This window comes from Lipophrys pholis, assembly GCF_963383615.2.
Source record: "Lipophrys pholis genome assembly, chromosome: 3".
NCBI lineage: Eukaryota > Metazoa > Chordata > Actinopteri > Blenniiformes > Blenniidae > Lipophrys > Lipophrys pholis.
The window spans coordinates 36,428,240-36,442,378 of record NC_137627.1 but is presented as its reverse complement, the minus strand read 5'-3'; the positions used below and the strand labels follow the sequence as shown (position 1 = coordinate 36,442,378).

Here is a 14,139-nt window from a genome sequence, read left to right as displayed (position 1 = left end):
GTTTGCTGTGCACATTCCTGAGGCTGACGTTAGTCAGGGTTACCGGCTTCCTAATAATGTGTCTGTGTTTACCACAGAAGTTAGAGCATTGTTATGTGCATTAGAATGGCTGGGCAAAAACTGGGGCTCAGCGGGCGTTAATATGCTCAGACCCAGCAGCTGCTCTCATGGCCCTGCAGACAGGAAGTGTTGAGACCCAGCAGCTGCTCTCATGGCCCGGCAGACAGGAAGTGTTGAGACTCAGCAGCTAAAAAGGCGCTGAGTCATGAATCAGTCAATATAATCACATCTATCGGGTCCTCAGAGTACTAGAGCATCGTGGGAAAGAAGATATCCAAAATCTGGCAGAGAGAGTGGGACACAGAGATGAGGGGAAGACATTATTACTCAATTCAACAAGGTGTTAAAGGTGGGGACTCCTGTTGGGGAAAGGGCAGGTATCAACAGATCATATTCTCCAGATTAAGATGAGGACACTCTGGTCTGGCCCGGATTTGGCTGTAATTGGAAAAAGAACAAATGGTCAGTATCAGTGTGGGAGGGAAGAGACCGTTCAGCACAATCTGATGAACTGCGATATGTACAAGCATAAAATAATCTGTCTCTTCCAAAGACTTGGGAAAATTGGCTTAACAACCTTTTCAATAAAGACAATGGTGGGTCCTGAATTACAGAGGAATGGAGAAGCGGCGGCGCTGTGGCAATTTATTTACCAACCTGCCCCTCAGGATCTAAGGTGCTCTTGGATCCTACATGATGGATACAGCAAAGAAATACAAGTGGAAAGGCAGCCATGCACCAGATGGCACCCAGCCTGCCCAAAACGCAAGAGAAGAAGAAGACTGCAGTTGCGGGTGAAGCCGCCGGGTGTCGCTGTCGCCCCGTTGACCGGCTCAGAGAACAACCGGATATGTCGGGAGCGGTCGGTTAGCAACAGGTACAACAACGGGAGTCTGCAGACAGCTGTCACCGCGAAAAAACACACAAACTATCACTAACTGCACTTTTTCCGAGCATGGCCGATAGTCGGCCGCCCGGGCACGGCGTCCGCTTCCTCCGTGACACGACCGAGCGGACTCTGGGTGAAGTTTGAGACCGATAAAAAGTCTCCGGCTACCAGCAAGCTAAGGGTTTACTATTTATAAATGACTGCAGCGGAGCTAACAGAAGGCTAACGGTTCATTCCCTATGGGATGCTACAAATGAGCTAACAGGCTAATTGTTTATTTCTACGGGATGCTTCAGCGGAGCTAACGGTTCGGTTCCTTGCTCGCTTCAGTCAGAATGAGGTTTGTATGAACTTTATTGAACTCGGTGGGCAAACAGCACGGTGCCGTGACGTCACCATGCTGGACTTCGAGGAGTGCGTCATGGACTCGCCTGAGTTCAGGTGAGCGCCCGCGTGCACGTTGTGAGTCCACTACAGTGTGCGTGAGCAGCAGATCTGATGGCGTTTTGTGTTGTTCAGAATCAAACTGGATCAGATGGAGAGTGAAGTTTCTGAGCTGGAGAGGAAACTGGAAAAGGTAGTAGACTACTCGAGTACTCCACATGCCACAAGTACTACAAACTGTAACAAATACACTATTACCACTACAAGAAATACTCTGAAAACCACCAGTACCACTACAAACTGTAACAAATGTACTCATTTAACTAATAGTATGACTAAATATTACATATAGTACTTATAGTACTCCTTTAGTACTCATTCTCCTGTTCTAAAGCTGTAGTATTGTCACTGTCATTCCAGTTCTGTAGTATTGTGACTGTAGTACCCATTCTCAAGTTGTATGTGACTGTATTTCCAGTTATCCTGTAGTATTGTGACTGTAGTTCCAGTTCTGTAGTATTGTGATATATTTCCCCAGTTCTGTAGTATTGTGATTGCAGTAATACTTCTGTGGTAATGTGACTGTATTTCCAGTTCTCTGGTATTGTGACTGTAGTACTAGTTCTGTAGTATTGTGATTGTAGTATTAGTTCTCTACTATAGTGATTGCAGTACTACTTCTGTAGTAATGTGACTGTATTTCCAGTTCTGTGGTATTGTGACTGCAGTATGAGTTCTGTAATATTGGGACCGTGGAGGAGTGCTGGCTGCTTATTGGTCCGTGCTCTTTGTCTTCAACCAATCAGGTGATGAAACTATGTGGGAAGATGGTGGAGGCGGGACAAACCTACAATGCAGCCAATCAGCTGTTCCTGGGCGGCCTGGCAGAGCTTTCCACCAATCACAGGGCGGAGAGCGTCATCACGGTACTTTGGAGTACTGCCAAGTACTTTCTACTGCTTAATACTTTTTACTGCATAGTACTTCATAGTAATGCATAGTTCTTTGTGCTGTATCAGACTGCATGATAATCTCTAATACTGTGTAGTAGTGTGTTTTGTAGTACTGTGTAGTGGAGTGTAGTTGGTAGTAATGTGTAGTAGTGTTTACTACTGTGTAGTGTAGTACTGTGTGGTACTGTGTGGTGGTAGTATGTAGTATTGTGTTGTAGTGTGTAGTACTGTGTAGTACTATGTAGGAGTGTGCGGTGTCCTGTGTAGTAGTATGTAGTGTAGTGTTTAGTACTGTGTAGTAGGTTGTAGTGTAGTGTGTAGTACTGTGTAGTACTGTGTAGGAGTGTCTAAGTACTGTGTAGTAGTGTGTAGTGTAGTGGTTAGTACTGTGTAGTAGTGTGTAGTACTGTATAGTAGGTTGTAGTGTAGTTTGTAGTATTCTGTAGTAGTGTGTAGTACTGCATAGTATTGTGTAGTAGTGTGTAGTACTGTGTAGTAGTGTTTAGTAGTGTATAGTGCTGTGTAGTAATGTGTAGTAGGTTGTAGTGTAGTGTGTAGTACTGGGTAGTAGTGTGTAGTAGTGTCTAAGTACTGTGTAGTAGTGTTTAGTACTGTGTAGTAGTTTGTAGTGTAGTTGTAGTACTGTGTAGTACTGTGTAGTAGTGTCTAAGTACTGTGTAGTAGCGTGTAGTACTGTATAGTAGGTTGTAGTGTAGTGTGTAGTATTCTGTAGTAGTGTGTAGTGCTGTGTAGTAGTGTTTAGTAGTGTGTAGTGCTGTGTAGTAGTGTTTAGTAGTGTGTAGTACTGTGTAGTAGTGTTTAGTAGTGTGTACTGCTATGTAGTAGTGTTTAGTAGTGTGTAGTACTGTGTAGTAGTGTTTAGTAGTGTGTACTGCTATGTAGTAGTGTTTAGTAGTGTGTAGTACTGTGTATTGTGCTCCTCTGACGTGGCGTTTCTCCTCTCAGGCCTGTTTGCAGCAGTTCCATCAGGGTCTGCAGGAGATGCTCAGCTTCCACACGGTGAGTCCGCATGTTTACTACAGAACCTGCCGGAGAACCGCAGGGCTCCGTACCAGCTCCACTGCTGTTTCTGATCCCTGCCGGAGAACCACAGGGCTCCGTACCAGCTCCACTGCTGTTTCTGATCCCTGCCGGAGAACCGCAGGGCTCCGTACCAGCTCCACTGCTGTTTCTGATCCCTGCCGGAGAACCGCAGGGCTCCGTACCAGCTCCACTGCTGTTTCTGATCCCTGCCGGAGAACCGCAGGGCTCCGTACCAGCTCCACTGCTGTTTTAAGACATGAATGAAGCTGTAAACACACCATGTTCCTAAAATGAAAGTGTTCCTCAGGGATCATCTCTGGGTACTCCGAAAGCTTCATTTGAGAAAGTGTGTGTGTGTGTGTGTGTGTGTGTGTGTGTGTGTGTGTGTGTGTGTGTGTGTGTGTGTGTGTGTGTGTGTGTGTGTGTGTGTGTGTGTGTGTGTGTGTGTGTGTGTGTGTGTGTGTGTGTGTGTGTGTGTGTGTGTGTGTGTGTGTGTGTCCCCCCGTCCACAGATGCTCTTTGATCAAACACAACGAGCCATCAGTCAGCAGCTCTCCAACCTGTGTACACAGTGAGTTCCCCCTGAGATCCTGCTCTCTGATTGGCTGTTTGATGGTGATGATGATGAAGAAGTGTGTCTGTGTACTGGAGGTTCCTCCCCCAGTTGGCGGAGACCCGGCGGGAGTTTGTGCGGATCAGCGAGGACCTGGAGGCGGCGGCGGCCAAGAACGCTCAAGTCTCCCGACACAAAGCCGGAGACGCGGAGCGGGCGAGTCACCTGCTGCTCGCCACGCGGAAATGCTACCAGCACTTCGCCCTGGATTACTGTCTGCAGGTAGAACCGGCCCCCAGAGGTCAGAGGTCAGAACCAGGGGGAGATCCACTCACTTCCTGTTCCTCTGTTTCAGCTCAACACCTTCAAGACTCAGCAGAGGATCGACATCCTGAACTCTGTGAGCGCACGACACCTCGCTATAGCTTCAGCATTAGCTGGAGTGCTAGTTTTAGCAATAGCTTCAGCGTTAGCATTAGGTGTAGTGTTAGCTTCAGCTTCAGGATTAGCTTCTGTGTTTGTTTTAGCTTTAGCATGAGCTTCATCTTTAACTTCAGCATTAGTTTTAGCTTAAACTTTAGTATTTTCTTCAGCTTCAGGATTAGTTCAATGTTAATTTTAACTTTACATTAGCTTCTGTTTCAATATTAGACTTAGCATTAGCTTCAGCATTACTTTTAGCATTACCTTCATCTGTAGTTTTACCTTTAGCTTCAGGCTTCGCTTCAGTGTTAGTTTTAGCATTAACTTCAACTTTAGCTTCATCTGTAGTTTTAGTTTTACTATTAGCATTAGCACCAGGATTAGTTTTAACATTAGCTTCAGCATTAGCTTCAGTATTTTAGGAACACTGAAAAAATATAATAAAGTAACAAATGAAACAAAGAAAAGAAAACATAACTGGAGCAGTTTGAGTGATGTTCTGCCCTCCAGCAGGGGGCAGCAGAGAGTCAGTGTGCAGTAAATACTGTGTGTGTGTGTGTGTGTGTGTGTGTGTGTGTGTGTGTGTGTGTGTGTGTGTGTGTGTGTGTGTGTGTGTGTGTGTGTGTGTGTGTCCTCAGATCTTCTCCTTCGTCCACGCTCAGTTCACCTTCTTCCACCAAGGCTTCGATCTGCTCAGAGATCTGGAGCCCACCATGAAGACCATGGCCGCTCAGGTGCTGACCTCTGACCTCTCACCTTCATACGTGTGACCTGGGTGTGTGCTGACAGTGTGTGTGTGCGTGTGTGCATGTGTGTGTGCCCCTCAGCTATCACAGCTGTCAGCCGACTGTGCAGCCCAGAGGAAAGAACTGGAGAACACACACCTGCTTGTTCAACAGAGAGTAAGAAGCCCTCCATCGTGTGTGTGTGTGTGTGTGTGTGTGTGTGTGTGTGTGTGTGTGTGTGTGTGTGTGTGTGTGTGTGTGTGTGTGTGTGTGTGTGTGTGTGTGTGTGTTGATATCTTTGTGTGTGTGTGTGTGTGTGTGTTGATATCTTTGTGTCTGTGTGTGTGTGTGTGTGTGTTGATATCTTTGTGTCTGTGTGTGTGTGTGTGTGTGTGTGTGTGTGTTTTGATATCTTGTGTGTGTGTGTGTGTGTGTGTGTGTGTGTGTGTGTGTGTGTGTGTGTGTGTGTGTGTGTGTGTGTGTGTTGATATCTTTGTGTGTGTGTGTGTGTGTGTTGATATCTTTGTGTCTGTGTGTGTGTGTGTGTGTGTGTGTGTGTGTGTGTGTGTGTGTGTGTGTGTGTGTGTGTGTGTGTGTTTTGATATCTTTGTGTGTGTGTGTGTGTGTGTGTGTGTGTGTGTGTGTTGATATCTTTGTGTGTGTGTGTGTGTGTGTCCAGGATGCTTCAGGAGAGCCGTTGGTCAGCTCGGGCCCTGGCAGTGATGACATCATCCAGGGTTACCTGTTCAAGCGCTCGAGGAGGAAAAGTAAAACCTGGAAGAGGTGAGGACAGGAAACACGATGACCTTTGACCCTGTGAACTGTTGCTCACCTTCAACTGGTTTCAGGTGCTGGTTCACCCTCAGAGACAACCAGCTGATTTACAGGAAGTCACACAAGGTGAGGCACACACACACTGGTTTGTCCCTGGTTGGTCTGATTGTCCCTGGTTGGTCTGGTTTGTCTCTGATTTTTCCCTGGTTGGTGTGATTTGTCTCTGGTTGGTCTGATTTGTCGCTGCAGGAGGAAGCTGTGGTTCTGTTCGAGGATCTTCGGCTCTGTGCTGTGAAGTCTGTGGACAACGTCGACCGACGGTTCTGCTTCGAGCTGCTTTCTGTGCAGAAGTAAGTCCGCCATGTTGGTACTCCCGGCTGCAAGAGGGGAAGGAGGAGAGCCTAAGCCACAACCTTTGACCTCCAACCTCTGACCTGTCTCTGCAGGTGCTGTGCTCTGCAGGCGGACTCAGACCAGCTGAAGGTCTCCTGGCTCAGCGCTCTGCAGGGTGGCATCGACCTCGCTTACAGAGAGCGAGCTGAGGCTCCGCCCACACATACACGTCCACCAATCACCACCTCAGCAACTGTAACTAATGTAACTTAATGTAAATCCTGAAGAGGAACCTGCTGGAGGATTATAGTCCCTCACTCCAGAACAAACCTCTTCCTGTGTGCAGCCCACAGAGCCCCCCCCTCTGCTCTGTGGGGGGGATGTTGGCCCCGCCCCCGCCCCCCGGACCTCAGCCGTGCTGGGCGTGGCCATGACAGGCTCCGGAAACCAGAACTGCTGCGACTGCCAGGAGGCGGAGCCTCGCTGGGCCGCCGTCAACCTCGGAGTGACCGTGTGTATCGAGTGCTCCGGGATACACAGGTGGTTACACAACTACACACAATACACAACTACACACAACTACACACAATACACAACTACACACAATTACACACAATACACAACTACACACAATACACAACTACACATGTCATGAACCAGATGTAGATTTACGTCGTTCCTCAAAACACACTGTAAAGGAACACGGTTCAATTTCCCCAACACACATCTCTCCACTGTGTGTGTGTGTGTGTGTGTGTGTGTAGGAGTCTTGGTGTTCATCTTTCGAAGGTGCGATCACTCACTTTGGACTCATGGGAAGCTGAACAGCTCAAGGTAACACACACACACACACACACACACACACACACACACACACACACACACACACACACACAGTGCAGTGGATAGATGTGTGTTGGGGAAATTGAACCGTGTTCCTTCACAGTTGCTGTGTGTTTTGGGGAACGATGTCATGAACCAGATCTACGAGGCGCGCTGCTCGGAGGAGGGGCGAATCAAACCGGGTGCCGGCAGTCCACGGTGAGGCCACGCCTCCTCTCCATGAGGCGTTCACTGACCCGGGCCCGTCTCTCTGAACCTGTTTGTGTTTGTCAGAGCGGAGAAGGAGGCGTGGATCAGGGAGAAGTACGTGGAGAAGAGGTTTGTGAGGAGCAGCGGCGTCATTGGAACTCATAAATCCCACGGTCAGTGAAGTAACCTCAGCCCTTTTTCTCAGATCCACCCAAGTGTTTTAATGGAGCTTAACGTACTGAGGTTTTTCATTTTGGGGGGGAATTGTGGGAAGTTGCAAAAGCTCCTCCCCTTTGAGGTCGTAATGTTAAGATTTCAACATGGCTGCTGGAGTGTTTGTGTCACCGTGAGACACTCTGGGGTGTGTAGGGTTTGTGATGTGTTTGTGTTGTTGTTGTTGTTGTAGTGTTGATGGTGTGTGGTTGCGGTGTTGTGTTGTTAGTGTGTTGTGTTGTTGTGCAGTTGGTGTATTCATGTTGTGTTGATGTTGTTGCGTTGATATTGTGTTGTGTTGATGGTGTTTTGTTGTAGCGTTGATGTTGTGCGGTTGTGGTGTTGTCGGTGTGTGGTTGTGTATTCATGTTGTGTTGATGTGTTGGTGTGTTGTGGTTGTGTTGATGATGGTGTGTTGTTGGTATGTTGTGGTGATGGTGTGTTGTAGTGTTGATGTTGTGCGGTTGTGGTGTTGTCGGTGTGTGGTTGTGTTGATGTGCAGTGTTGTTGGGGTGTTGTTGGTGTATTCATGTTGTGTTGTGTTTTGTTGTTGTGTTGTTAGTGTATTCATGTTGTGTTGATGGTGTATTGATGATGGTGTGTTGTTGGTATGTTGTGGTTGTGTTGATGATGGTGTGTTGTTGGTAGGTTGTGGTGATGGTGTGTTGTAGTGTTGATGTTGTGCGGTTGTCGGTGTGTGGATGTGTTGATGTGCAGTGTTGTTGTGCGGTTGGAGTGTTGTTGGTGTATTAATGTTGTGTTGTGTTTTGTTGTTGTGTTGTTAGTGTATTCATGTTGTGTTGTTGTGTTGATGGTGTGTTGTGGTTGTGTTGATGATGGTGTGTTGTTGGTATGTTGTGGTTGTATTGATGGTGTGTTGATGGTGTGGTTGTGTTGATGGTGTGTTGATGGTATGTTGTGTTGATGATGGTGTGTTGATGGTATGTTGTGGTTGTGTTGATGGTGTGTTGTGGTTGTGTTGATGGTGTGTTGATGATGGTGTGTTGATGGTGTGTTGTGGTTGTGTTGATGGTGTGTTGATGATGGTGTGTTGATGGTGTGTTGATGGTATGTTGTGGTTGTGTTGATGGTGTGTTGATGATGGTGTGTTGATGGTATGTTGTGTTGATGATGGTGTGTTGATGGTATGTTGTGGTTGTGTTGATGGTGTGTTGTGGTTGTGTTGATGGTGTGTTGATGATGGTGTGTTGATGGTGTGTTGTGTTGATGATGGTGTGTTGATGGTATGTTGTGGTTGTGTTGATGGTGTGTTGTGGTTGTGTTGATGGTGTGTTGATGGTGTGTTGATGGTGTGGTTGTGTTGATGGTGTGTTGATGGTATGTTGTGTTGATGGTATGTTGTGTTGATGATGGTGTGTTGATGGTATGTTGTGGTTGTGTTGATGGTGTGTTGTGGTTGTGTTGATGGTGTGTTGATGATGGTGTGTTGATGGTGTGTTGTGTTGATGATGGTGTGTTGATGGTATGTTGTGGTTGTGTTGATGGTGTGTTGATGGTGTGTTGTGGTTGTGTTGATGATGGTGTGTTGATGGTGTGTTGTGTTGATGATGGTGTGTTGATGGTATGTTGTGGTTGTGTTGATGGTGTGTTGATGGTGTGTTGTGTTGATGATGGTATGTTGTGGTTGTGTTGATGGTGTGTTGTGGTTGTGTTGATGGTGTGTTGTAGTGTTGATGTTGTGCAGTTGGGGTGTTGTTGGTGTATTCATGTTGTGTTGATGGCCTTTTGTTGTGTTGTTGTGTTGATGGTAGAGGTGTAAACACCAGCTTCATCACCATACGATATGCATATGGAGTGAGTTTTGTCTGTTGAGCCGTCTTTCCGTCGGAATCCGAAATCTTCCCATCCCGCCAATTTATTTCCAAACGGCGAGCGTATGTTGTCCTTTTTGGGGCTGCTCGCGCTAGCCATGACGCCGCCATGCACGTTGTGTGCAGGCAGCAAGGGTGCGCAGGAAATGGTGACACCGACATACAGACGTGCTATGTGAATTTCAAAATAAAGGAGTATCTTAAAGATGACGATGTGAATCGATGTTGTCTTTGTGCATCGATGTAACTGTATCATTAATAAATGAATCGATGTTGTTACACTCCTAGTTGATGGTGTGCGGTTGTTGTGTTGTTGGTTTTCAGGCCGTCTGCCGGACGAGGCCTCGCTGCGTCTGTACCGAGCCTCTGTGGCGGGAGACCTGGTTGCCATGGCAGCAGCATTGGCGGAGGGCACAGAGGTGAACGGGAGCGTGGCGGAGGAGGAGGGCCGCACGGCGCTGATCGGAGCGGTGGTCGGGGTGAGGACGAGTTGTCATGTTGTCATGGTGATGAGTGTGACTGTGTGCTAACGTGTGGCTAACGGCAGGGCTCGCTGTCGGCCTGTGAGTTCCTGCTGCTCAACGGAGCCAACGTCAACCACCGAGACCTGCGGGGCCGTGGGGCGCTGCACGCCGCTGCCACCGCTGGACACACCGGGTAACAACACACACACACGCACACACACACGCGCGCGCGAAGACGCCACTCACTCTGATTGGCCGCTGCAGGCAGGTGTGTCTGCTGCTGAAGAGAGGAGCCAATCAGTACGCTGCAGATGAGAGAGGTCAGGACCCGCTTGCCATCGCCGTGGAAACGGCCCACGCTGACATTGTCACGCTGTGAGTGGGTAAGGGGATGGTGGTGGTGGTGGTGGGGGGGGTTCTGAGCTGGTTTTGACTTGTCCTCGTGTCGTCTATGTCCCTGTGTCATCTATGTCCACGTGGTGTCCCTGTGTCTTCCGTGTTCCTGTGTCGTCAATGTCCTTGTGCCGTCCCTGTGTCGTCTATGTCCGTGTCCTCCATGTCCCTGTCCCGTCTATGTCCATGTTGTTTGTCCCTTTGTTGTCCCTGTGTGCTCCATGTCCCTGTGTCCTCCATGTCGTCTATGTCCCTGTGTCCTCCATGGACCTATGTCGTCCCTGTGTCATCTATGTCCCTGTGTCGTCCGTGTCCCTGTCCCAGGCTGCGAATGGCTCGTATGAACGAGGAGATGAGGGACTCGGAGGTGTTTGGAGCTGCAGGTCAGTGGGACTCTGTGCCGCCGTGTCGGATGTTGCAGAGACTCTCAACACCTCGTGCTGACCTGTCCCTGTGACGTCCCTCCTCAGGAGACGACGAGACATTCCAGGACATCTTCCGGGACTTCAGCGACATGGCGTCCCACGACCCCGAGAGACTGAGCCGGAGACGCTTCAGCCGGGCGGGGGAGGGGCGGGAGGAGGAGCCTGCGGGTTACCATGGTAACATTGGACCAACCCACACCATGAAAGAATGAGCTGTGGTGCGTTTGAGGCTCAGAACAGTGTGGGAAACTTCAGATGTTAGACACTTACATTTATGTATTCTGCTGGTTGTCTGCAGCTGCTGATCTCTGATTGGCTGACAGTGAGGATGACCAACCAGCTGCTGCTCTCTGATTGGCTGACAGTGAGGATGACCTCTGGCTGCCATGGTGATTCCAATCATGAAGTGAAGACTGAGAATGCTCTGCGACAGGACGATGGACGTCAGGGTTCAAATCGGAGGACTTTTGAAACACTTTTGCTGAAATCTTAACGATATTTTTCCAAAATGTTTTGTCGGTTTCTTTCTCACACGTCGTCCTCGAAGCTGCAGAACATTAAAGTTCAGTGAGCAGCTCCTCCGATCGTAAACTAATCCAGAAAACTACCAACATCATGTCAAAGGTCACATTTAATCAAATTTAGCTTCAAAGCCAATTTTAGATTTAAAAAGAGTTGTTACAAAAGAAGTCAAACTTTTAAGTTTACATTTTTTTCTTTTCATTTTAGTTGAGTGGCAGCTGTTAGCCTCTTCTACCACCAGATGTTACAACGTTCCACTGAGACGTTCTCCAGGTGTGTACAGGAACAAACAGGTTTCCTGGAACCTGCTCGCAGCTCTCCCAACCACACGAAGGTTATTTTAAGTAACAAAGTTTTAAATCTTTTTAACTTCACTGACTGCTTGAAACAGAAACGAACCACTGAGACGAAACAGTTTGAGTTTATTTCCAGATTCAGAGCTGCTTAACTTGTTCACACATTTCATCCTCTCACTGCCGTGCAATAAAACCACTGAACACTCACAAGAGCCTTTTATCTCTCTCTCACTCACACACACACACACACACACACACACACACACACACACACACACACACACACACACACACACACACACACACACACACACACACACACACACACACACACACACACACACACACACACACACACACACACGGTGTATAAATCTTTGCGCTGCGAGGCGTTGAGGACCATCTCATAAGGCGACGGCCGCAAAAGCGTCCAGCTCCATCAGTCCCTAAATGTCCCACGCTTTGCAGGCACCTGAATGCCTCTCAGCCTCCTCACTTCTTCTTCTTCTTCTTTGTGTTTTCTGGCGACTCCACTTCTTCTGGTTTTCTCTTTCCTGTCTCCTCCAACTGCTCCATGGCGCCCCACACCTCGTCGTCCTCCGCCTTCACCTCCTGAGGCTCCGCCCCCGGGTCTCCTGCTGCTCCCCCCATCTCCTGCAGGGGGCGTCTGGACAGCAGGAGGCAATTGAGGCGGGACTTGAGGTAAACCTTGTGCTGCAGCGTGCGGTCGTCCAGGCTGTGGATACGCAGGAAGCGGTCCAGGCCGCAGGACGCCACCAGGGGGCTGGAGGCGTGGCACTCCAGGGCCCGCACGCCGCCTGCCAGCCCCTTCAGGGCGCCACGCACCAGCCCCTTCCTCAGATCCAACACCGCCATCTCCCCCCGCGTGTTTCCTACCACCACCGAGCCGCCGGCAGCCGTCAGCGCCAGCGCCGTCAGCGGGTACTCACCGTACTCCGCCTCCAGCACGGGGCGGCGCTGAGGCGTGGACGGGTCGAACACGTGGACCTGCAACATTCAAACGGCTTGGTCAGCAAAATGGCAGCAGGACACCCGGTCCAATTCCCACTCAGGCTCACAGTCACTGAAAACAACTTTCTGAAAACGCTGGGGCTCCGTCTCCATGGAAACACTTGAACCTTAAACTGTTTGAATAGCTCAACATTTTACTGACGAGAAAAACTGATTTTAACACATGAAATTAAATCAGGTCGTAGCCTAACCCACCCCCCGGCTCACCTGGCTCTAGACCTGACCCCACCCCCTGGATCTAGACCTGACCTTGTCCCCCGGCTCACCTGGCTCTAGACCTGACCCCACCCCCTGGATCTAGACCTGACCTTGTCCCCTGGCTCACCTGGATCTAGACCTGACCCCGCCCTCTAGATCTAGACCTGACCCCGCCCCCTGGATCTAGACCAGACCCCGCCCACTGGCTCACCTGGATCTAGACCTGACCATGCCCACTCGCTCACCTGGATCTAGACCTGACCCCGTCTCCTGGATCTAGACCTGACCATGCCCCCTGGCTCGCCTGGATCTAGACCTGACCCCTCCTCCTTGCTCACCTGGTGGTGTCCAGTGCAGGTGACCACTTTGTCGGAGTCCGGGATGAAGGCCAGGTCCCGGACCCAGTGGGGTCGGCGGAGGTCCAGCCAGTCGTCCCGGAGGTTCTTGGCGGTGAAGACCGGCTCCCCGGGCCGGTCCAGGTCCCACACCTTCAGCCCGTTCTCCTTGCCCCCGGTAGCCACGCGCTGCTCGTTCACGGGGCTCTGCCGCATTCTGCACACGCTCGGGCCCGCGCTTAGTTCGGTCACGGGCTCCTCGCTCCCCTCCCGCCAGACGCGCACGGCGCCACGCTCCACACAGGTGAGCAGCGCGCCCCCCGGGAGGGCGCCCAGCCCGGTGAAGCAGCCGTCCAGCGCGTCCCCGCAGCGGCGCGTGTCCGTGAAGACCCCCTTCTCCAGGCTGAAGGTCTTGACGGACCCGTCCACCGAGCCCACCAGCAGCTCGCTCTGGTCCGGGTCGGCCCAGGCCAGGACCCGGACCTCCTGGTCCCGGCTCAGGTGGCTGCTGTTGCAGAAGTTAAAGGCCTGGCGCCGGGCCACGCTGACCCCCTTCAGAATCCCGGTCTCCGAGCCGAGCCACACCGAACACAGCCGGCTGCGCTCCTCCATCTCTGAGGGGTCCGGGGCTCTTTGGTTCTCTTTTGGTCCAGGTCTCTGAAAAACTCGTGGATCCTCAGCGTGTGTGTCGCATGGGAAATACGTCACTGTGCATGGGGGACGTTTCAAAACTAAACTTTATTAATGGGAAAAGACGGAAATAATAAATGATTTAAAATAAAAGCACAACAAGGTGAGATGATTTATTCAAATAAAGAAGGATGGGTGGATGATGGATGGATGGATGCTTTATGATAGATAATGATAAAGTTGATCAATCCTAAGGTGAATCTACATTAACTTAAAACTTACTATACACTCCCTAAAACACGTTGAGTTTCCTAATGTGACCAATAAAAGAATAGTTATATTGAACTAGAGGTTTGCATTTCTAGAAGAAAATGCAGGCGTGACTGCTGAAGGCTCATTCAAGATATATTACCGCCGTAAACTGTATCTTCATTCAGGCGTCCATTCCGGAGAACTGAAACGACCAAAAAATCTGCTCTGACCTCTTATTCTGACACTTTATTTGGTAAACACTTCCTGTTGCATGTTTGCACATGCGCAGCTGAAGCGAGGCCTCCATTTTTGCTCCTGCCGTTCTCAGTTTACAGCTAGCCGCTAACGCTTAGCCTTCGTGTAGCTCTTCTTTCGCG

The 14,139-nt window shown here is 49.7% G+C and overlaps 2 protein-coding genes across 5 annotated transcripts; one reads left to right on the top strand and one right to left on the bottom strand.

The window, feature by feature from the left end:
* The first annotated feature begins 893 nt into the window (after positions 1 to 893).
* On the top strand, positions 894 to 11,523 carry LOC308107796 (arf-GAP with coiled-coil, ANK repeat and PH domain-containing protein 2). Of its 4 annotated transcripts, none has more exons than XM_080460313.1 (23): positions 894 to 1,390; positions 1,469 to 1,526; positions 2,140 to 2,259; positions 3,253 to 3,306; positions 3,843 to 3,901; positions 3,982 to 4,165; positions 4,239 to 4,283; positions 4,945 to 5,040; positions 5,134 to 5,208; positions 5,711 to 5,814; positions 5,880 to 5,931; positions 6,055 to 6,155; positions 6,252 to 6,393; positions 6,485 to 6,678; positions 6,903 to 6,972; positions 7,085 to 7,179; positions 7,255 to 7,343; positions 9,540 to 9,694; positions 9,763 to 9,872; positions 9,944 to 10,054; positions 10,397 to 10,455; positions 10,543 to 10,674; positions 10,796 to 11,523. In XM_080460313.1, exons 1-23 carry the CDS (start codon positions 1,296 to 1,298, stop codon positions 10,807 to 10,809), a joined length of 2,214 nt encoding a protein of 737 aa, XP_080316439.1. In that variant the 5' UTR covers positions 894 to 1,295; the 3' UTR covers positions 10,810 to 11,523. The 4 variants fall into 4 exon arrangements, with proteins under 4 accessions (XP_080316439.1, XP_080316437.1, XP_080316438.1 ...); XM_080460311.1 differs by having other exon boundaries at positions 10,543 to 10,715; XM_080460312.1 differs by having other exon boundaries at positions 6,252 to 6,402; positions 10,796 to 11,521.
* Positions 11,423 to 14,096, bottom strand: wdr74 (WD repeat domain 74). The gene is made up of 2 exons (XM_080460314.1): positions 12,884 to 14,096; positions 11,423 to 12,323 (listed from the first exon to the last, which is right to left on the bottom strand). The coding sequence occupies exons 1-2, from the start codon at positions 13,490 to 13,492 to the stop codon at positions 11,808 to 11,810; spliced, it is 1,125 nt and encodes a 374-aa protein (XP_080316440.1). The 5' UTR covers positions 13,493 to 14,096; the 3' UTR covers positions 11,423 to 11,807.
* Positions 14,097 to 14,139: the final 43 nt, after the last annotated feature.

Coding starts and splice junctions, on each gene's coding strand:
- wdr74 (XM_080460314.1), bottom strand. CDS start 13,492: ATGGAGGAGCGCAGCCGGCTGTGTTCGGTGTGGCTCGGCTCGGAGACC. Junction 12,324..12,883: donor CCTGCACTGGACACCACCAG/GTGAGCAAGGAG, acceptor TGAATGTTGCAG/GTCCACGTGTTCGACCCGTC.
- LOC308107796 (XM_080460310.1), top strand. CDS start 1,296: ATGAACTTTATTGAACTCGGTGGGCAAACAGCACGGTGCCGTGACGTC. Junction 2,260..3,252: donor GGGCGGAGAGCGTCATCACG/GTACTTTGGAGT, acceptor TTCTCCTCTCAG/GCCTGTTTGCAGCAGTTCCA. Junction 6,679..6,902: donor GAGTGCTCCGGGATACACAG/GTGGTTACACAA, acceptor GTGTGTGTGTAG/GAGTCTTGGTGTTCATCTTT.